General features: G+C 39.8%; 1 protein-coding gene across 1 annotated transcript; it reads left to right on the top strand.

Annotated features, from left to right (window-relative positions):
* Window positions 1–290: 290 nt before the first annotated feature.
* On the top strand, window positions 291–23375 carry LOC145867087 (NLR family CARD domain-containing protein 3-like). Its single transcript, XM_082971133.1, has 6 exons — window positions 291–545; window positions 926–2693; window positions 2815–2988; window positions 15675–15848; window positions 16134–16180; window positions 20024–23375. The coding sequence occupies exons 1-6, from the start codon at window positions 332–334 to the stop codon at window positions 20545–20547; spliced, it is 2901 nt and encodes a 966-aa protein (XP_082827259.1). The 5' UTR covers window positions 291–331; the 3' UTR covers window positions 20548–23375.
* Window positions 23376–23586: the final 211 nt, after the last annotated feature.

A 23586-nucleotide genomic window follows, 5' to 3' on the forward strand; every position in this document is an offset into this window, starting at 1 on the left:
GTGTGTGTGTGTGTGTGTGTGTGTGTGTGTGTGTGTGTGTGTGTGTGTGTGTGTGTGTGTACTCCCTGGTTGATTAGATGTAATCTCATGTTTTGTCCACAGAAACCAACAGGAGAGATCAGAGTCAGAGATTCTCAGTGGTCAGTCTTCCCAGAGTCATCAAACAGACCTGGACTCCATATTCAGTGTATGTGGTCCTGTTATGAACATTTGTTTTTGTTTTCCTCAAGTAAAGTTGATCTGTCAATTATTCATTATTGTGTTATAGAGAAAGCATTTATTCTCTTGCTTAACTTATTTACTTGATTTATTTTAGTTGCTTGAAGAGAAAATGATGACATTTGTGAAGAACGAGCTGAAGATGTTCAAGAGGATTCTTAGTCCAGAACTCCCAGAAGGCTTTGAGAGTCAGAAGCAGGAAGAGGAAGTGGTGGATGCTGAAGATGAGAAGCAGGAGAGCAGTGCCAGAGAGGGGGCTCTGAAGATCACACTGCACGTCCTGAGGAAAATGAACCAGAAGGAGCTTGCTGACACACTGGAGAAATGTAAGATCTGTCTGCCTCATGTTGAATGCTGTTTTATAACATTTAAAAGCTGTAGCTAAAGTACAGCTAAAATAGCTGTGTAACTCAATGATATTGTAGCAGCCTTAACACAACACCTAGTGGCCTCATCAAGTAGCAGAAGGGATGTGTTGTGGTGATTAATTTAGAGAGACAGAGAGAGACAACATGAATAATACCATCAATAATACCAATAATAATATAATCAGTCACACCAGTCTGTAATGCATTATGAAAACATTTACACATTTATACATTCAGTTATGAGAATAAATGATTATAATTTAAAATGTTATAACAGTCCTACAATACTGTAGTTATTAAAACAGACGTAATATTAATATCCTCTGTGTTATTTCTAGATTCAGATGAGCTTGCTGTGATTTGCCAACGTGAACTCAAATCTAATCTAAAGAAGAAGTTTCAATGTGTATTTGAGGGGATCGCTAAACAAGGAAACCCAACACTTCTCAATAAGATCTACACAGAGCTCTACATCACAGAGGGAGGAACAGGAGAGGTCAATAATGAACATGAGCTGAGACAGATTGAGACAACAACCAGGAAACAAGCAAGACCAGAGACTGCAATCAAATGTAACGACATCTTCAAACCCTTAACTGGACAAGACAAACTTATCAGAACTGTGCTGACAAAGGGAGTCGCTGGCATTGGAAAAACAGTCTCTGTGCAGAAGTTCATTCTGGACTGGGCTGAAGGAAAAGCAAATCAGGATGTCCAATTTGTATTTTCATTCCCTTTTCGGGAGCTGAATTTGATGAAAGGGGAAAATACTTTCATTGAACTTCTCAATAACTTCTCAATGGAAACCAAACAATCAACAATCTCCAACTTCGACAAGTACAAAGTTCTGTTCATCTTTGATGGTCTGGATGAGTGCCGACTGCCCCTAGACTTCCAGAAGAACAAGATCTGTTGGGACGTCACAGAGTCAACCTCAGTGGATGTTCTGCTGACAAATCTCATCAAGGGAAATCTGCTTCCCTCTGCTCTCCTCTGGATAACTACCCGACCTGCAGCAGCCAATAAGATCCCTTCAGGGTGTGTTGACCAGGTGACAGAGGTACGAGGGTTCAAAGACCCACAGAAGGAGGAGTACTTCAGGAAGAGATTCAGTGATGAGGACCTGGCCAGCAGAATCATCTCACACATAAAGAGATCAAGGAGCCTCCACATCATGTGCCACATTCCAGTCTTCTGTTGGATTTCTGCAACAGTCCTCGAACACATGCTGAAACATAAGAGAGAAGAGATGCCCAAGACTCTGACTGAGATGTACACACACCTTGTGGTGTTTCATACCAAACAGAAGAATGAAAAGTATCTTGGGATAGAAGAGACAGGTCCACACTGGAATAAAGAGAGCATTCTGTCACTGGGAAAACTGGCTTTTCAACAGCTTGTGAATGGCAATCTGATTTTCTATGAAGAAGACCTGAAGGAGGTTGGCATTGATGTCAATGAAGCCTCTGTGTACTCAGGATTGTGCACACAGCTCTTTAAAGAGGAATGTGTTCTGTACCAAGACAAGGTGTACTGCTTCGTGCATCTGAGCATTCAGGAGTTTCTGGCTGCTGTATATGTGTTCCTCTCATTCATCAACAACAATGAGAATCTCATGGACAAACTGAAAACAAAAGATGAGCCTGAAGTTACTTTCTACAAGAGTGCTGTGGATAAAGCCTTACAAAGTGAGACAGGAAACCTGGACCTGTTCCTCCGCTTCCTTCTGGGACTTTCACTGGAGTCCAATCAGAAGCACTTACGAGGTCTACTGACAAAGACAAGATGCAGCTCACAGAGCCATGAAGAGACAGTAAAGTACATCAAGGAGAAGATCAGGGAGAATCCCTCTCCAGAGAGGAGCATCAATCTGTTCCACTGTCTGAATGAACTGAATGACCATTCTCTAGTGGAGGAGATCCAAAGCTTCCTGAGCTCAGGAAGTCTCTCAAAACCCAACCTGTCACCTGCACAGTGGTCAGCTCTGGTCTTTGTGTTGCTGACTTCAGAAAAGGAGCTGGATGTGTTTGACCTGAAGAAATTCTCCAGATCAGAGGAAGGTCTTCTGAGGCTGCTGCCAGTGGTCAAAGCCTCCAGAGCTGCTCTGTGAGTAAATAGAATGACATTTAAGAACTTATCATCAGGAAGAAATGAATATCATTGTCCTTCTACACTACTGGTGTTAAATAAACAGTGTGTTTGTGAAGTCATGATGATCTTGTTGCAGGCTGTCAGGCTGTGGAGTCACAGAGAAAGGCTGTGCTTCTCTGGTCTCAGCTCTGAGGTCAAACCCTTCACACCTGAGAGAGCTGGATCTGAGTAACAATGACCTGAAGGATTCAGGAGTGAAGCTGGTCTCTGCTGGACTGGGGAATCCCCACTGTAAACTGGAGACTCTGAGGTCAGTATTCCTGTAGTTGGTCAACAAGTGATAACTGTTCACCAGATCCACATGTGTTTACCAGACACACATAGTCCACACCATATGTGTTTGGACAGTGAAGCTTACATTTTACATTTGGTGCTATGCTCCAGCATTTTGGATTTGAGATAGAATGTTTCATATTAGGTGACAGTACAGAATGTCACCTTTTATTTGAGGTTAATGGTGAGAGGTTAGCATGTTTTGTTGTGGTCTCAGTTATTGGTAATGGTGAGAGGTTAGCATGTTTTGTTGTAGCCTCTGTTATTGGTAATGGTGAGAAGTTAGCATGTTTTGTTGTAGCCTCTGTTATTGGTAATGGTGAGAGGTTAGCATGTTTTGTTGTATCCTCTGTTATTGGTAACGGTGAGAGGTAAACATGTTTTGTTGTAGCCTCTGTTATTGGTAATGGTGAGAGGTTAGCGTGTTTTGTTGTAGCCTCTGTTATTGGTAATGGTGAGAGGTTAGCATGTTTTGTTGTAGCCTCTGTTATTGGTAATGGTGAGAGGTTAGCATGTTTTGTTGTAGCCTCTGTTATTGGTAATGGTGAGAGGTTAGCATGTTTTGTTGTAGCCTCTGTTATTGGTAATGGTGAGAGGTTAGCATGTTTTGTTGTAGCCTCTGTTATTGGTAATGGTGAGAGGTTAGCATGTTTTGTTTTAGCCTCTGTTATTGGTAATGGTGAGAGTTTAGCATGTTTTGTTGTAGCCTCTATTATTGGTAATGGTGAGAGGTTAGCATGTTTTGTAGCCTCTGTTATTGGTAATGGTGAGAGGTTAGCATGTTTTGTAGCCTCTGTTATTGGTAATGGTGAGAGGTTAGCATGTTTTTTTTTAGCCTCTGTTATTGGTAATGTGGAGAGGTTAGTATGTTTTGTTGTATCCTCTGTTATTGGTAATGGTGAGAGATTAGCATGTTTTGTAGCCTCTGTTATTGGTAATGGTGAGTGCTTAGCATGTTTTGTTGTAGCCTCTGTTATTGGTAATGGTGAGAGGTTAGCATGTTTTGTTGTATCCTCTGTTATTGGTGATGGTGATAGGTTAGCATGTTTTGCTGTAGTCTCTGTTATTGGTAATGGTGAGAGGTTAGCATGTTTTGCTGTAGCCTCTGTTATTGGTAATGGTGAGAGGTTAGCATGTTTTGTTGTAGCCTCTGTTATTGGTAATGGTGAGAGGTTAGCATGTTTTGTTGTAGCCCCTGTTATTGGTAATGGTTAGAGGTTAGCATGTTTTGTTGTAGCCTCTGTTATTGGTAATGGTGAGAGGTTAGCATGTTTTGTTGTAGCCTCTGTTATTGGTAATGGTGAGAGGTTAGCATGTTTTGTTGTATCCTCTGTTATTAGTAATGGTGAGAGTTTAGCATGTTTTGTTGTAGCCTCTATTATTGGTAATGGTGAGAGGTTAGCATGCTTTGTTGTAGGCTCTGTTATTGGTAAAGGTGAGAGGTTAGCATGTTTTGTTGTAGCCTCTGTTATTGGTAATGGTGAGAGGTTAGCATGTTTTGTTGTAGCCTCTGTTATTGTTAATGGTGAGAGTTTAGCATGTTTTGTTGTAGCCTCTGTTATTGCCAATGGTGAGAGGTTAGCATGTTTTGTTGTAGCCTCTGTTATTGGTAATGGTGAGAGGTTAGCATGCTTTGTTGTAGCCTCTGTTATTGGTAATGGTGAGAGGTTAGCATGTTTTGTTGTAGCCTCTGTTATTGGTAATGGTGAGAGGTTAGCATGTTTTGTTGTAGCCTCTTTTATTGGTAATGGTGAGAGGTTAGCATGTTTTGTTGTATCCCCTGTTATTGGTAATGGTGAGAGTTTAGCATGTTTTGTTGTAGCCTCTATTATTGGTAATGATGAGAGGTTAGCATGTTTTGTAACCTCTTATTGTTAATGGTGAGAGGTTAGCATGTTTTGTAGCCTCTGTTATTGGTAATGGTGAGAGGTTAGCATGTTTTGTTGTAGCCTCTGTTATTGGTAATGGTGAGAGGTTAGCATGTTTTGTTGTAGCCTCTTTTATTGGTAATGGTGAGAGGTTAGCATGTTTTGTTGTATCCCCTGTTATTGGTAATGGTGAGAGTTTAGCATGTTTTGTTGTAGCCTCTGTTATTGGTAATGGTGAGAGGTTAGCATGCTTTGTTGTAGCCTCTGTTATTGGTAATGGTGAGAGGTTAGCATGTTTTGTTGTAGCCTCTGTTATTGGTAATGGTGAGAGGTTAGCATGTTTTGTTGTAGCCTCTTTTATTGGTAATGGTGAGAGGTTAGCATGTTTTGTTGTATCCCCTGTTATTGGTAATGGTGAGAGTTTAGCATGTTTTGTTGTAGCCTCTATTATTGGTAATGATGAGAGGTTAGCATGTTTTGTAACCTCTTATTGTTAATGGTGAGAGGTTAGCATGTTTTGTAGCCTCTGTTATTGGTAATGGTGAGAGGTTAGCATGTTTTTTTGTAGCCTCTGTTGTTGGTAATGTGGAGAGGTTATTATGTTTTGTTGTATCCTCTGTTATTGGTAATGGTGAGAGGTTAGCATGTTTTGTTGTATCCTCTGTTATTGGTAATGGTGAGAGGTTAGCATGTTTTGTAGCCTCTGTTATTGGTAATGGTGAGTGCTTAGCATGTTTTGTTGTAGCCTTTGTTATTGGTAATGGTGAGAGGTTAGCATGTTTTGTTGTAGCCTCTGTTATTGGTAATTGTGAGAGGTTAGCATGTTTTGTTGTAGCCTCTGTTATTGGTAATGGTGAGAGGTTAGCATGTTTTGTTGTATCCTCGGTTATTGGTAATGGTGAGAGCTTAGCATGTTTTGTTGTAGCCTCTGTTATTGGTAATGGTGAGAGGTTAGCATTTTTTGTTGTAGACTCTGTTATTGGTAATTGTGAGAGGTTAGCATGTTTTGTTGTAGCCTCTGTTATTGGTAATGGTGAGAGGTTAGCATGTTTTGTTGTAGCCTCTGTTATTGGTAATGGTGAGAGGTTAGCATGTTTTGCTGTAGCCTCTGTTTTTGGTAATGGTGAGAGATTAGCATGTTTTGTTGTAGCCTCTGTTATTGGTAATGGTGAGAGGTTAGCATGCTTTGTTGTAGCCTCTGTTATTGGTAATGGTGAGAGGTTAGCATGTTTTGTTGTAGCCTCTGTTATTGGTAATGGTGAGAGGTTAGCATGTTTTGTTGTAGCCTCTTTTATTGGTAATGGTGAGAGGTTAGCATTTTTTGTTGTATCCCCTGTTATTGGTAATGGTGAGAGTTTAGCATGTTTTGTTGTAGCCTCTATTATTGGTAATGATGAGAGGTTAGCATGTTTTGTAACCTCTTATTGTTAATGGTGAGAGGTTAGCATGTTTTGTAGCCTCTGTTATTGGTAATGGTGAGAGGTTAGCATGTTTTGTTGTAGCCTCTGTTATTGGTAATGGTGAGAGGTTAGCATGTTTTGTTGTAGCCTCTGTTATTATTAATGGTGAGAGTTTAGCATGTTTTGTTGTAGCCTCTGTTATTGCCAATGGTGAGAGGTTAGCATGTTTTGTTGTAGCCTCTGTTATTGGTAATGGTGAGAGGTTAGCATGCTTTGTTGTAGCCTCTGTTATTGGTAATGGTGAGAGGTTAGCATGTTTTGTTGTAGCCTCTGTTATTGGTAATGGTGAGAGGTTAGCATGTTTTGTTGTAGCCTCTTTTATTGGTAATGGTGAGAGGTTAGCATGTTTTGTTGTATCCCCTGTTATTGGTAATGGTGAGAGTTTAGCATGTTTTGTTGTAGCCTCTATTATTGGTAATGATGAGAGGTTAGCATGTTTTGTAACCTCTTATTGTTAATGGTGAGAGGTTAGCATGTTTTGTAGCCTCTGTTATTGGTAATGGTGAGAGGTTAGCATGTTTTTTTGTAGCCTCTGTTGTTGGTAATGTGGAGAGGTTAGTATGTTTTGTTGTATCCTCTGTTATTGGTAATGGTGAGAGGTTAGCATGTTTTGTTGTATCCTCTGTTATTGGTAATGGTGAGAGGTTAGCATGTTTTGTAGCCTCTGTTATTGGTAATGGTGAGTGCTTAGCATGTTTTGTTGTAGCCTCTGTTATTGGTAATGGTGAGAGGTTAGCATGTTTTGTTGTAGCCTCTGTTATTGGTAATTGTGAGAGGTTAGCATGTTTTGTTGTAGCCTCTGTTATTGGTAATGGTGAGAGGTTAGCATGTTTTGTTGTATCCTCTGTTATTGGTAATGGTGAGAGCTTAGCATGTTTTGTTGTAGCCTCTGTTATTGGTAATGGTGAGAGGTTAGCATTTTTTGTTGTAGACTCTGTTATTGGTAATTGTGAGAGGTTAGCATGTTTTGTTGTAGCCTCTGTTATTGGTAATGGTGAGAGGTTAGCATGTTTTGTTGTAGCCTCTGTTATTGGTAATGGTGAGAGGTTAGCATGTTTTGTTGTAGCCTCTGTAATTGGTAATGGTGAGAGGTTAGCATGTTTTGTTGTAGCCTCTGTTATTGGTAATGGTGAGATGTTAGCATGTTTTATTGTAGCCTCTGTTATTGGTAATGGTGAGAGGTTAGCATGTTTTGTTGTAGCCTATGTTATTGGTAATGGTGAGAGGTTATCATGTTTTGTTGTAGCCTCTGTTATTGGTAATGGTGAGAGGTTAGCATGTTTGTTGTAGCCTCTGTTATTGGTAATGGTGAGAGGTTAGCGCATCTTGTTGTAGCCTCTGTTATTGGTAATGGTGAGAGGTTAGCATGTTTTGTTGTAGCCTCTGTAATTGGTAATGGTGAGAGGTTAGCATGTTTTGTTGTAGCCTCTGTTATTGGTAATGGTGAGAGGTTAGCATGTTTTGTAGCCTCTGTTATTGGTAATGGTGAGTGCTTAGCATGTTTTGTTGTAGCCTATGTTATTGGTAATGGTGAGAGGTTATCATGTTTTGTTGTAGCCTCTGTTATTGGTAATGGTGAGAGGTTAGCATGTTTTGTTGTAGCCTCTGTTATTGGTAATGGTGAGAGGTTAGCATGTTTTGTTGTAGCCTCTGTAATTGGTAATGGTGAGAGGTTAGCATGTTTTGTTGTAGCCTCTGTTATTGGTAATGGTGAGATGTTAGCATGTTTTATTGTAGCCTCTGTTATTGGTAATGGTGAGAGGTTAGCATGTTTTGTTGTAGCCTATGTTATTGGTAATGGTGAGAGGTTATCATGTTTTGTTGTAGCCTCTGTTATTGGTAATGGTGAGAGGTTAGCATGTTTGTTGTAGCCTCTGTTATTGGTAATGGTGAGAGGTTAGCGCATCTTGTTGTAGCCTCTGTTATTGGTAATGGTGAGAGGTTAGCATGTTTTGTTGTAGCCTCTGTAATTGGTAATGGTGAGAGGTTAGCATGTTTTGTTGTAGCCTCTGTTATTGGTAATGGTGAGATGTTAGCATGTTTTGTTGTAGCCTCTGTTATTGGTAATGGTGAGAGGTTAGCATGTTTTGTTGTAGCCTCTGTTATTGGTAATGGTGAGAGGTTATCATGTTTTGTTGTAGCGTCTATTATTGGTAATGGTGAGAGGTTAGCATGTTTGTTGTAGCCTCTGTTATTGGTAATGGTGAGAGGTTAGCGCATCTTGTTGTAGCCTCTGTTATTGGTAATGGTGAGAGGTTAGCATGTTTTGTTGTAGCCTCTGTAATTGGTAATGGTGAGAGGTTAGCATGTTTTGTTGTAGCCTCTGTTATTGGTAATGTGAGATGTTAGCATGTTTTGTTGTAGCCTCTGTTATTGGTAATGGTGAGAGGTTAGCATGTTTTGTTGTAGCCTCTGTTATTGGTAATGGTGAGAGGTTATCATGTTTTGTTGTAGCGTCTGTTATTGGTAATGGTGAGAGGTTAGCATGTTTTGTTGTATCCTCTGTTATTGGTAACGGTGAGAGGTAAACATGTTTTGTTGTAGCCTCTGTTATTGGTAATGGTGAGAGGTTAGCATGTTTGTTGTAGCCTCTGTTATTGGTAATGGTGAGAGGTTAGCGCATCTTGTTGTAGCCTCTGTTATTGGTAATGGTGAGAGGTTAGCATGTTTTGTTGTAGCCTCTGTAATTGGTAATGGTGAGAGGTTAGCATGTTTTGTTGTATCCTCTGTTATTGGTAACGGTGAGAGGTAAACATGTTTTGTTGTAGCCTCTGTTATTGGTAATGGTGAGAGGTTAGCGTGTTTTGTTGTAGCCTCTGTTATTGCTAATGGTGAGAGATTAGCATGTTTTGTTGTAGCCTCTGTTATTGGTAATGGTGAGAGGTTAGCATGTTTTGTTGTAGCCTCTGTTATTGGTAATGGTGAGAGGTTAGCATGTTTTGTTGTAGCCTCTGTTATTGGTAATGGTGAGAGGTTAGCATGTTTTGTTGTAGCCTCTGTTATTGGTAATGGTGAGAGGTTAGCATGTTTTGTTTTAGCCTCTGTTATTGGTAATGGTGAGAGTTTAGCATGTTTTGTTGTAGCCTCTATTATTGGTAATGGTGAGAGGTTAGCATGTTTTGTAGCCTCTGTTATTGGTAATGGTGAGAGGTTAGCATGTTTTGTAGCCTCTGTTATTGGTAATGGTGAGAGGTTAGCATGTTTTTTTGTAGCCTCTGTTATTGTTAATGTGGAGAGGTTAGTATGTTTTGTTGTATCCTCTGTTATTGGTAATGGTGAGAGGTTAGCATGTTTTGTTGTATCCTCTGTTATTGGTAATGGTGAGAGGTTAGCATGTTTTGTAGCCTCTGTTATTGGTAATGGTGAGTGCTTAGCATGTTTTGTTGTAGCCTCTGTTATTGGTAATGGTGAGAGGTTAGCATGTTTTGTTGTATCCTCTGTTATTGGTGATGGTGATAGGTTAGCATGTTTTGCGGTAGTCTCTGTTATTGGTAATGGTGAGAGGTTAGCATGTTTTGCTGTAGCCTCTGTTATTGGTAATGGTGAGAGGTTAGCATGTTTTGTTGTAGCCTCTGTTATTGGTAATGGTGAGAGGTTAACATGTTTTGTTGTAGCCCCTGTTATTGGTAATGGTTAGAGGTTAGCATGTTTTGTTGTAGCCTCTGTTATTGGTAATGGTGAGAGGTTAGCATGTTTTGTTGTAGCCTCTGTTATTGTTAATTGTGAGAGGTTAGCATGTTTTGTTGTATCCTCTGTTATTGGTAATGGTGAGAGGTTAGCATGTTTTGTTGTAGCCTCTGTTATTGGTAATGGTGAGAGGTTAGCATGTTTTGTTGTATCCTCTGTTATTGGTAATGGTGAGAGTTTAGCATGTTTTGTTGTAGCCTCTATTATTGGTAATGGTGAGAGGTTAGCATGCTTTGTTGTAGGCTCTGTTATTGGTAAAGGTGAGAGGTTAGCATGTTTTGTTGTAGCCTCTGTTATTGGTAATGGTGAGAGGTTAGCATGTTTTGTTGTAGCCTCTGTTATTGTTAATGGTGAGAGGTTAGCATGTTTTGTTGTAGCCTCTGTTATTGCCAATGGTGAGAGGTTAGCATGTTTTGTTGTAGCCTCTGTTATTGGTAATGGTGAGAGGTTAGCATGCTTTGTTGTAGCCTCTGTTATTGGTAATGGTGAGAGGTTAGCATGTTTTGTTGTAGCCTCTGTTATTGGTAATGGTGAGAGGTTAGCATGTTTTGTTGTAGCCTCTTTTATTGGTAATGGTGAGAGGTTAGCATGTTTTGTTGTATCCCCTGTTATTGGTAATGGTGAGAGTTTAGCATGTTTTGTTGTAGCCTCTATTATTGGTAATGATGAGAGGTTAGCATGTTTTGTAACCTCTTATTGTTAATGGTGAGAGGTTAGCATGTTTTGTAGCCTCTGTTATTGGTAATGGTGAGAGGTTAGCATGTTTTTTTGTAGCCTCTGTTGTTGGTAATGTGGAGAGGTTAGTATGTTTTGTTGTATCCTCTGTTATTGGTAATGGTGAGAGGTTAGCATGTTTTGTTGTATCCTCTGTTATTGGTAATGGTGAGAGGTTAGCATGTTTTGTAGCCTCTGTTATTGGTAATGGTGAGTGCTTAGCATGTTTTGTTGTAGCCTCTGTTATTGGTAATGGTGAGAGGTTAGCATGTTTTGTTGTAGCCTCTGTTATTGGTAATTGTGAGAGGTTAGCATGTTTTGTTGTAGCCTCTGTTATTGGTAATGGTGAGAGGTTAGCATGTTTTGTTGTATCCTCTGTTATTGGTAGCGGTGAGAGGTTAGCATGTTTTGTTGTAGCCTCTGTTATTGGTAATGGTGAGAGGTTAGCATTTTTTGTTGTAGACTCTGTTATTGGTAATTGTGAGAGGTTAGCATGTTTTGTTGTAGCCTCTGTTATTGGTAATGGTGAGAGGTTAGCATGTTTTGTTGTAGCCTCTGTTATTGGTAATGGTGAGAGGTTAGCATGTTTTGTTGTAGCCTCTGTTTTTGGTAATGGTGAGAGGTTAGCATGTTTTGTTGAAGCATCTGTTATGGGTAATGGTGAGAGGTTAGCATGTTTTGTTGTAGCCTCTGTTATTGGTAATGGTGAGAGGTTAGCATGTTTTGTTGTAGCCTCTGTTATTGGTAATGGTGAAATGTTAGCATGTTTTGTTGTAGCCTCTGTTATTGGTAATGGTGAGAGGTTAGCATGTTTGTTGTAGCCTCTGTTATTGGTAATGGTGAGAGGTTAGCGCATCTTGTTGTAGCCTCTGTTATTGGTAAAGGTGAGAGGTTAGCATGTTTTGTTGTAGCCTCTGTAATTGGTAATGGTGAGAGGTTAGCATGTTTTGTTGTAGCCTCTGTTATTGGTAATGGTGAGATGTTAGCATGTTTTGTTGTAGCCTCTGTTATTGGTAATGGTGAGAGGTTAGCATGTTTTGTTGTAGCCTATGTTATTGGTAATGGTGAGAGGTTATCATGTTTTGTTGTAGCCTCTGTTATTGGTAATGGTGAGAGGTTAGTATGTTTTGTTGTAGCCTCTGTTATTGGTAATGGTGAGAGGTTAACATTTTTTGTTGTATCCTCTGTTATTGGTAATGGTGAGAGGTTAGCATGTTTTGTTGTAGCCTCTGTTATTGGTAATGGTGAGAGGTTAGCATGTTTTGTTGTAGCCTCTGTTATTGGTAATGGTGAAATGTTAGCATGTTTTGTTGTAGCCTCTGTTATTGGTAATGGTGAGAGCTTAGCATGTTTGTTGTAGCCTCTGTAATTGGTAATGGTGAGAGGTTAGCATGTTTTGTTGTAGCCTCTGTTATTGGTAATGGTGAGATGTTAGCATGTTTTGTTGTAGCCTCTGTTATTGGTAATGGTGAGAGGTTAGCATGTTTTGTTGTAGCCTCTGTTATTGGTAATGGTGAGAGGTTATCATGTTTTGTTGTAGCGTCTGTTATTGGTAATGGTGAGAGTTTAGTATGTTTTGTTGTAGCCTCTGTTATTGGTAATGGTGAGAGATTTACATGTTTTGTTGTATCCTCTGTTATTGGTAATGGTGAGAGGTTAGCATGTTTTGTTGTAGCCTCTGTTATTGGTAATGGTGAGAGGTTAGCATGTTTTGTTGTATCCCTGTTATGGGCAATTGTGAGAGGTTAGCATGTTTTGTTGTAACCTCTGTAACTTTCTCACTCATTATTATTGATGATTCGTTTACGACCAAACACTAATCTTTGACTACTAACCTGATCCCGGTATTGGGATTTATTGTCAAGAGACCATGGCAGGAAATTCAAATCTGCAAGAATCTAAGAATTTCAATTTCTCAAACAATCAACTATTTTTCACCATTTGAAAGATAAACATCTCCTAAATCCAACCACATTGTCCGATTTCAAAGAGGCTTTACGGCAAAATCATAAAGTTAGATTATGTTAGGACAGTACATTGAAAATAGCTGTGTGTAATCTTTTGTCAATTCAAAGACAGGCGTCACCAAAAGCAGATAACCAGCTAAAATTATGCACTAACCTTTGATGATCTTCATCAGATGACACTACTAGGACATTATGTTATACAATACATGCATTTTTTGTTCCATCAAGTTCATATTTATATCCAAAAACAGCATTTTACAGTAGCGGTGAAATTCAGATTTTTTTTCTCCCTCAAATGCTTCCGGTGAATCAGCGTTACAATTTACAAAATTACTATTCGAAAACATTGGTCAATTATAATATTGTCATTCAAAGAATTATAGATGAACATCTCGTAAATGCTACCGCATTGCCAGATTTCAAAATAACTTTACTGGGAAATCATACTTTGCAATAAACGGGGTGCTGTGCTAAGAACAATAGGCTAGGATATACAGGATAGAACCATCTAATATCAATAATACTATTGTCAATAATCCCTTACCTTTGATTATCTTCATCAGAAGGCACTTCCAGGACTCCCAGGTCCACAACAAATGTGGTTTCTTTCGACAAAGTTCATAATTTATGTCCAAATAACTCCAAGTTGTTCCATGTTGTTAGGCGTTCAGTAGGCTCCTCAAAATGTAGGGCGGGGGGGGAAAAGTCACGACGAAAAGTAAAAAAAAAATCTATTTACGTTCGTTCAAACATGTCAAACGTTGTTTAGCATCAATCTTTAGGGCCATTTTTAACGTGAAACATCAGTAATATTTCAACCCGACCTCTCCTGTGTCTTGAAAAACGTTTTTGAAAAATGTCTCGCCTCACATGCACGCGCAGGTGTGGGCAATAATGAAGTGACGACCTCCCAGGGACGTCAACTTCCCTTCCTTGTCATCCGGTCTCTGTTCATCATAGACGCTTCAATCAACTTTATAAAGATCGTTGACATCTAGTGGAAGCCGTAGGAAGTGCGAAATGAATCCTTTGTCACTGTGTGATCTATTAGCAATGACTCGAAAATAGTACAGCCACAAAATTCTCATTTCCTGGTTGTATTTTTCTCAGGTTTTTGCCTGCCATATGAGTTTTGTTATACTTACAGACACCATTCAAACTGTTTTAGAGAATTCAGAGTGTTTTCTATCCAAATCTGTTAATAATATGCATATCCTAGCTTCTGAGTTGGTGTAGGAGGCAGTTAAAAATGGGCACATATTTTTTTCAAAATTCTCAATACTGCCCCCTAGCCCGTAGAGGTTAATACACTATAAGTATATTGGTCAGAATACTTATGACTTCTTCAAATGGGGAGACAGGAAACATAAAGTGTTTTCATTTTTAAACGTGAAACAGACATGTATTAAAATACCCTCAAATAAAAGGTGACATTTTATACAGTCACCTCATATGAAACATTTGATCTCAAATCCAAAATGTTGGAGTATAGAGCCACATTTAAAATGTCAGCTTCACTTTCAAAATAGATATGGTGTGGACTGTATACTCAATACAATCTAAATCTGATACCTCACTGTCTGTCTTTTGACTGATACTGCTTTTAAACTGGTCTGGTCAGTCTACTCAAATATTTGTACTATACATGTTTCTATCTGCAGGCAATACTTTGATCATTTGTCATTTTTAATGATGATATATTAATTTACGAATAGATATGGAAGGTTTCATATGTTTAAAAAATATACTGCCACTATTTTCACCACCAAAGAATAGCAGTGTGATTTTAATATGATTTGACTCTTTGCAGGCTGTCAGGCTGTCTAGTCACAGAGGAAAGCTGTGCTTCTCTGGTCTCAGCTCTGGAGTCAAACCCCTCACACCTGAGAGAGCTGGACCTGAGTAACAATGACCTGAAGGATTCAGGAGTGAAGCTGCTCTCTGCTGTACTGTGGAATCCCCACTGTAAACTGGAGACTCTGAGGTCAGTATTCCTGTAGTTGGTCAACAAGTGATAACTGTTCACCAGATCCACGTGTTTACCAGACACACATAGTCCACAGCACATGTGTTTGGACAGTGAAGCTTACAGTTTAAAATGTGGTGCTATGCTCCATCATTTTGGATTTGAGATCGAATGTTTCATATTAGGTGACAGTACAGAATGTCACCTTTTATTTAAAGGTATTCATACATATACAGTCGTGGCCAAAGGTTTTGAGAATGACACAAATATTATTTTTCACAAGTCTGCTGCTTCAGTGTCTTTAGATATTTTTGGTCAGATATTACTATGGAATACTGAAGTATAATTACAAGCATTTCATGAGTGTCAAAGGCTTTTATTGACAATTACATGAAGTTGAAACATAACCCAAAACACAACCAAAACAAACTGCAAATCATACCAATGAGTAAACCAACCAAATCCTCAACTTGTGACTACTTTAATACACTATAAGTGAATTGGTCAGAATACTTATGACTTCTTCAAATAGGGGGACTAGATACATAAAGTGCTTTTATTTTTCAAAATGGTGAAACAGATATGTATGAAAATACCCTCAAATAAAAGGTGACATTATATACTGTCACCTCATATGAAACATTTGATCTGAAATCGAAAATGTTGGAGTTTAGAGCCACATTTAAAATGTTATCTTCACTGTCAAAATAGATATGGTGTGGACTGTATACTCAATACAATCTAAATCTGAGTCTTTTGACTGATGCTGCTTTTTAAACTGGTCTGGTCAGTCTACTCAAATATTTGTACTATACATTTTTCTCTCAACAAGCAATACTTTGATCATTTGTCATTTCTAGTAATGATACATTATTTTATGAATAGATATGGCAGGTTTCAGGACACTGATATATCTGAATATGTAGAAAAAATATATACTGCCACTATTTTCACCACCAAAGAATGTCAGTGTGATTTTATTATGATTTGACTCTTTGCAGGCTGTCAGGCTGTCTAGTCACAGAGGAAGGCTGTGCTTCTCTGGTCTCAGCTCTGCGGTCAAACCCCTCACACCTGAGAGAGCTGGACCTGAGCTACAATCACCCAGGAGACTCAGGAGTCAGACTGCTCTCTGCTGGACTGGAGGATCCACACTGCAGACTGGAGAAACTCAAGTATGTAGAGGGTTTATGTCAATGTTCATATCAGACATGTTTGACTTATCAGGCTAGTTATGACAAACATTCTTAACACCACTTGGACAAAGTTCTATGCTGACTCTGTGTGTGTGTGTGTGTGTGTGTGTGTGTGTGTGTGTGTGTGTGTGTGTGTGTGTGTGTGTGTGTGTGTGTGTGTGTGTGTGTGTGTGTGTGTGTGTGTGTGTGTGTGTGTGTGTGTGTGTGTGTGTGTGTGTGTGTGTATCACTCATTGACTGTCTGTTCTTCTGCTTACCGCTACAGTGTGGAAAATGGTGGAGAGAACACAATGAAACCTGGGCTTAGAAAATGTGAGTGTTGACTGCTGTGAGGAATATGACAAAGAATAAGTCCTAATTCAAGTGTGTGTGTCCTGTGTGTGTGTGTGTATCCTGTGTGTGTGTGTGTGTGTGTATATCCAGTGTGTGTGTGTGTGTGTGTTTGTGTGTCCAGTGTGTGTCCAGTGTGTGTGTGTGTGTGTCCATCCTGAAATGGACAATTATGAATGGGAACATATTGGCACCGTACGAAACATATACACGATGTCCAATACCACTCAAATGGACGGCATTTATTTCAAAGCTTATGGCAAATCTCATATGGAAAATGCCAAGTGTCACACAGCAAAAATCCATAAGATGGCAAGCGCGCTCCACAGTAAATTGTCATATTGCAAATGCACATCAAGTCAAGACCCAAGGGTCAAATTTTGAAAATGTGAAAAAAAAACCACAAAAATGTATCACCCTCTAAAAAAGTGCTCTCTAGACCGTTTTTCAAAATTCTTTCGATTTTTTTTGTCAATTATATATGTATAAGAACTGTATGAACATACCTTTGTCATATTATATTCTCATATTTTTTTTACTTGTCCATAAGGCATATGTTTTGCCAATTTGCAATATGATTTCATAGGAAGTCAAACGTCGAAGTCAAAAGTCAGTGAACCATTCCCAAATGCCATAAGAAATGTCCAAATGCAATATGAAAGTATTGAAAGTGCCAAATCAGGATGTTATGTCCATTTGCCATGTGCGATCATAGGAAGTTGGTTTCCAAACCCAAAAGTCAGTGAACCATGTCCAAATGGCATTTATACTGCCCGAATGACATATAGCCCTATGTTAAGCCATGAATCAACCTAGATGGTCTATGTGTCATGTATGATGAGGGAGAAGTGGGACTCTGTTGTTTTTAACATTTTGAAAAACGTCCAAAATGACCAGGGGCGCCCCCTATTGGATGGGCATGGGTGGGGGGTGCTCCCTACCCAACCGTAGACCCCTTGCTCCCCCTAAAGGCATTAAAAAACGTTTTTAAAATGTGCTCCTGGTAACCCATTCCAATCACCAGGTGCACGGCTGTCCATTTGCAATATGTTTTAATTTGACATGCTCAAAAATACTGCAGAAATGCAAAATTGACTGGCCCGATGAACTCGGGATGGCCGGGCAGTGCTAGTGGGTCCTCTCCATCGCTCGTTGTGTTGATTTCATCATGTCCATTTGGTGATGTTTTTTCACTGTTGAATCTTATTGCAAATGGACACAAGTCAGCCAGCAAGTCACCGTCCATCAGTCAATTAGATATCATTCTGACACCAAACTGATACATACTGACACCACACCAACTTTTTCCAATTAGTTTAGCAGCCAACTATCACATATTTCAGAGCAGTTCCATAATTCACAGCATCTTCTGTTTAACCTCTCTGGGCTAGGTGGGACGAATTCGTCCCACCTACGTAACAGCCAGTTGAATCCTGTGGCGCGATTTTCAAAACCTTTGAAATGCTATTACTTCAATTTCTCAAACATATGACTATTTTACAGCTATTTAAAGACAAGACTCTCGTTAATCTAACCACACTGTCCGATTTCAAAAAGGCTTTACAACGAAAGCAAAACATTAGATTATGTCAGCAGACTACCCAGCCAGAAATAATCAGACACCCATTTTTCAAGCTAGCATATAATGTCACAAAAACCCAGAAGACAGCTAAATGCAGCACTAACCTTTGATGATCTTCATCAGATGACACACCTAGGACATTATGTTATACAATACATGCATGTTTTGTTCAATCAAGTTCATATTCATATCAAAAAACAGCTTTTTACATTAGCATGTGACGTTCAGATCTAGCATACCCCCCGCAAACTTCCGGGGAATTTACTAACAATTTACTAAATTACTCACGATAAACGTTCACAAAAAGCATAACAATTATTTTAAGAATTATAGATACAGAACTCCTCTATGCACTCGATATGTCCGATTTTAAAATAGCTTTTCGGATGAAGCACATTTTGCAATATTCTAAGTACATAGCCCAGCCATCACGGGCTAGCTATTTAGACACCCGGCAAGTTTAGCCTTCACCAAAATCACATTTACTATAAGAAAAATGGTCTTACCTTTCCTGTTCTTCGTCAGAATGCACTCCCAGGACTTCTACTTCAATAACAAATGTTGGTTTGGTCCCAAATAATCCATCGTTATATCCGAATAGCGTCGTTTTGTTCGTCCGTTCCAGAAACTATCCGAAATGGTAAATAACGGTCGTGCGCATAGCGCATTTCGTGACAAAAAAATTATAAATATTCCTTTACCGTACTTCGAAGCATGTCAACCGCTGTTTAAAATCAATTTTTATGCAATTTATCTCGTAGAAAAGCGATAATATTCCGACCGGGAATCTGCGTGTCTGTAAAATGAGGGAAAAACAGAAAGATGGGGGCGGACTGTGCATGCGCCTAAAGCCCTTTGTCCCCTGATAGACCACTTAGCAAAAGTGCTCCTGTGTTTCAGCCAGGGCTTTGAATTACGTCATTCAGGTTTTTCCCGGGCTCTGAGACCCCATTGGAGCTGTGGGAAGTGTCACGTAACAGCTAAGATCCTGACTTTTCAATAAACAGAAACAAGAAGAACGACTCCTTGTCAGACAGGCCACTTCCTGCATGAAACCTTCTCAGATTTTTGCCTGCCAAATGAGTTATGTTATACTCACAGACACCATTCAAACAGTTTTAGAAACTTTAGGGTGTTTTCTATCCATATGTAATAAGTATATGCATATTCTAGTTACTGGGTAGGAGTGGTAACCAGATTAAATCGGGTACGTTTTTTATCCGGCGGTGAAAATACTGCCCCCTAGCACTAACAAGTTAAACCATAATAAAAACATAAAACACATAGTTACGTTCTAGCTGTGGGTCCAGTTCGGACATTATGTGTAGGCCTAGCTGAGGCGACACCGAATCCTAAGTTTCGGCTCGATAGGTCATTTGAAGCCCGAGCAGCGACCTTAATTGGTGCTGAAAATCCACATTTTCCGGGAGTTGCTACGGGGTCCTTGAATGAAACGTTAGGGTCCATCTCTATGGGCCGAGGCGGTTTCAATGCACCTAGTCTTGCGACTCTGGGACTTTTTTAAATGTCGTCATTTTTGTGATGTTATTGCAAATGTACGAGTCTGTTTCTCGGTCTGAGAACCTCCTAGAGCCACGTAACTCACCGTGCACTATCGACTTGAGCTCTAGAACAGGTTTCTAAAGTTTCAGAGCTCTAGGTCTGACGGTTCTTTGATAGTTCAAATGAAGTTAACTATTGCAGGCAGTGTATGTCTCTAAGCCCCACACTGTGTTACTATGGCCTAGATGTGTATGTGTGTTAGTTTGTTTTGCAAATCTGATGGGATAAATGACTGATTTAGAGGTTCATGAGGGTTGCCTAATCACACATATGAAGTTTTGGAAAGATGTGACTTTTTTAACCCTTCGAAACAGCCCCTATGCCCCCAATTTAAGGCACTTCCGGTTGGCACAGGAAGCTAAAAGTAAACACATATCCTCATTGGGGTAGGCTTTTACAGAATCCTGAGTTGAATACAGTGATTTTCACAAACTGCAGGTTTGGTGCATCAAAACACCTTTAGGGTGAATTTAACCACTTCCGGTTGCTCCAGGAAGCTTAGAATCAACACAGGTAGACCTCATAGTATAACATATGATCATTCAACAAGTCTCAAGTTACCTTAACTTCTCCTTTTGATACCTAGAAACATCTACATTAAATGAATTAGTGAAAAGTGAGTTAACATTCTAATGTGAATGATGATGATTTCTAATATTGTGTCTGGTTTCATCCATCAGATGTCTGTGATCTCACACTCGACCCAAACACAGTAGACAGACGCCTCTCTCTGTCTGAGGAGAACAGAAAGGTGACATGGAGGAGAGAGGAGCAGCCGTATCCTGATCACCCAGAGAGATTTGTGGGATGTAGACAGGTGCTGTGTAGAGAGGGTCTGACTGGGCGCTGTTACTGGGAGGCAGAGTGGAGTGGGAGGGAGGCTGTTATAGGAGTGACTTATAAAGGAATCAGCAGGAGAGGAGAGGTTAATGACTGTTGTCTTGGATGTAATGACAAGTCCTGGAGTCTGACCTGCTCTGACAACAGTTACTATGCCTGTCACGATAATAATTCCACTACCATAGACGTCCGCTCCTCCAGCTCCCACAGAGTAGGAGTGTATCTGGACTGGCCAGCCGGCACTCTGTCCTTCTATAGAGCCTCCTCTGACACACTGACCCACCTGATCACATTCACCTCCACATTCACTGAGCCCCTCTATCCAGGGTTCTGGGTTTATAATGACTCCTCAGTGTCCCTGTAAATAATAACCTGACACACACACACACACACACACACACACACACACACACACACACACACACACACACACACACACACACACACACACACACACACACACACACACACACACACACACACACACACACACACACACACACACATATACACACACTGGACACACACACACACACACACACTGACACACACTGACACACACACACACACTCACACTGGACACCCACATACACATACACTGGACACACACACACACACAGTGGACACGCGCACGCACACACACACACACACACACACACACACACACACACACACACAGATACACCCATTGAATAAACATACACACACTGGACACATTCACATACACACACACACACACACACACACTGGACACACACACACACACACACACACACACACACACACACACACTGGATACACATACACACAATGGACACATACAATGGATTCACACACTGGACACACACTGGACAAACACGCTGGACACAAATACACACTGGACACACACACACACCAGACACACACACACTAGATACACACACTGGACACACACACACACACACACACTGGACACACACACACTGGACACACAAACACACACACACACACACTGGATACACACACACACACACACACAGGATACACACACACACACACACACACACACACACACACACACACACACACACACACACACACACACACACACACACACACTGGAAACAAACACACACTGAACACACACACACACACACATACACACACTGGACACATACACAATGGACACACACACACATGCTGGACACACATATGCAAACACACACACAGACACACAAACACACACACACACACTGGACACACACACACAGACACAAGACAGACACAAGTGTTCTTCTCTTCTCAGGAAGGCCAAGTCTGAATATTTTATGTCTGTTACCACTGATAACCTGAATGACCCTAGAAAGTTTTGGAAGGCTATTAAGTCTATGTCTGGTAACAGTAATGTTAATGAATTACCATCATGTGTATTGAAGGACTCTGTTGCTATATATGACAAAACTGAAATGCTGAATTGTTTCAATGAGCACTTTGTATCATCTGGTAGGCTGTTTGATTCAGTGTCCTCTGTCTCTGTACAACCTTGTGTTGATGAACCAGTGAGAGCTGGTCAAACTTTTAGCTTTTTGCCATTCTCAGTGCAGGTGGTACATAAGGCCCTGAAATCCTTAGATCAGAGAAAGCCTGCAGGTCCTGATCTTTTGGATCCCTGCTTTTTAAATCTGGCAGCTGATTTCATAGCTGAACCACTTGCATATCTGTTTAATCTAACCCTGGAATGGAATGAAATTCCAAAGATCTGGAAATCAGCATTTGTCCTGCCACTTTTAAAAGGGGGAGATCCAACTCTTTTAAATAATTATAGGCCAATCTCAAAGCTGTCACCCCTGGTGAAAATACTTGAAACCCTTGTGAGTGACCAGCTAAAAGAGTTTTTATATACTAACTCTATTTTATCAATGTACCAATCGGGTTTCAGGAAGAAGCATAGCACAATTACAGCAGCCATGATGGTTTTAAATGATATCACTGAAGCTCTTGACAAAAAACAGCATTGTGTCTCACTTTTTATTGATCTCTCTAAGGCTTTTGATACAGTTGATCATGCTATACTAAGGCAGAGATTGTTGAGTGTAGGTCTTTCAGAGCATGCAGTTGCATGGTTTGTTAACTATCTGTCTGATAGAACTCAGTGCACTCAATTTGATGGGCTTAGGTCTGTTAAATTGTCTGTCTTGAATGGTGTGCCCCAAGGCTCTGTACTTGGTCCTCTCTTATTCACTATTTATATAAATAATTTAGACAAAAATGTCCAAAATGGACAACTTCATTTTTATGCTGATGATCCTGTTATTTACTGTTGTGCTTCATCTCTTACAAAAGCTTTCCAGAACTTGCAAACTGCTTTTAATACTGTTCAACATACCTTGTCTCGATTGAAGCTTATCCTGAATACTGACAAAACTAAACTAATGGTGTTTTCTAAAGCAAGAAATAGACCTCTGAACCTTTCACCTATTACTACCTGTCAGGGCAATGAGATTGAGGTTGTAACCTCATATAAATATCTTGGAATTTTGATTGATGATGGCCTCTCTTTTAAAATGCATATTCAACAACTTACAAAAAAATTGAAGCTGAAATTAGGATTTTATTTTAGGAATAAGGCTTGTTTTTCTTTTGAAGCCAGAAGGAGGCTAGTATCAGCTACATTTATGCCTTTACTAGACTATGGGGATATTTTATATATGAATGCTTCCGCTCAGTGTTTGAGATCAATTGACACCCTTTACCATGGCACTTTGAGATTTATTTTAAACTGCAAAACCCTTACGCACCACTGCACTTTGTATACCAGGGTTGGCTGGCCTTCTCTAGTCACTCGTAGGCTCAGTCACTGGTATACTTTTATTTACAAAGACATTTTGGGTTTACTACCTTTTTATTTGGGCATTTTTATTGTTCAGAAATGTGGTGGGTACTCTCTTCGTTCGCGGGACTTTATCCTGCTAACTGTTCCAAATGTCCGAACTGAATTTGGTAAAAGGGCTTTTATGTACTCTGCACCATCGTCTTGGAACGTCTTACAAAATACTTTTAAACTGGAAGAACTGGTCCTGATTGGTGTTTTTAAATCACTGATGAATGATCTGGAGACTGATTCCCTGACATGTCAATGTTTTTAATTTGCTGTTTTTGATTTTGTTATACTCTTGTGAATTCTATGGTTTTTACTAGATTACTTGTAGTTTTTCATGTTTGTCTGTAATTTTTGTAATGACTTGGCGCTGCCTATCTTGGCCAGGACGCTCTTGAATTTTAAATCTCAATGAGCCCTTCCTGGTTAAATAAAGGTTAAATAAATAAATAAATAAAACTGCATCTGGCATCAATGTCCTCCATGAAGATGAGATTGATGTTCTGGCCTCTCATCTCCTCCTTCATCTCTCAGCAGGTTCACTGC

This window comes from Salmo salar, unplaced genomic scaffold (genome assembly GCF_965601325.2).
Source record: "Salmo salar unplaced genomic scaffold, fSalSal1 ptg000206l, whole genome shotgun sequence".
Lineage (NCBI taxonomy): Eukaryota > Metazoa > Chordata > Actinopteri > Salmoniformes > Salmonidae > Salmo > Salmo salar.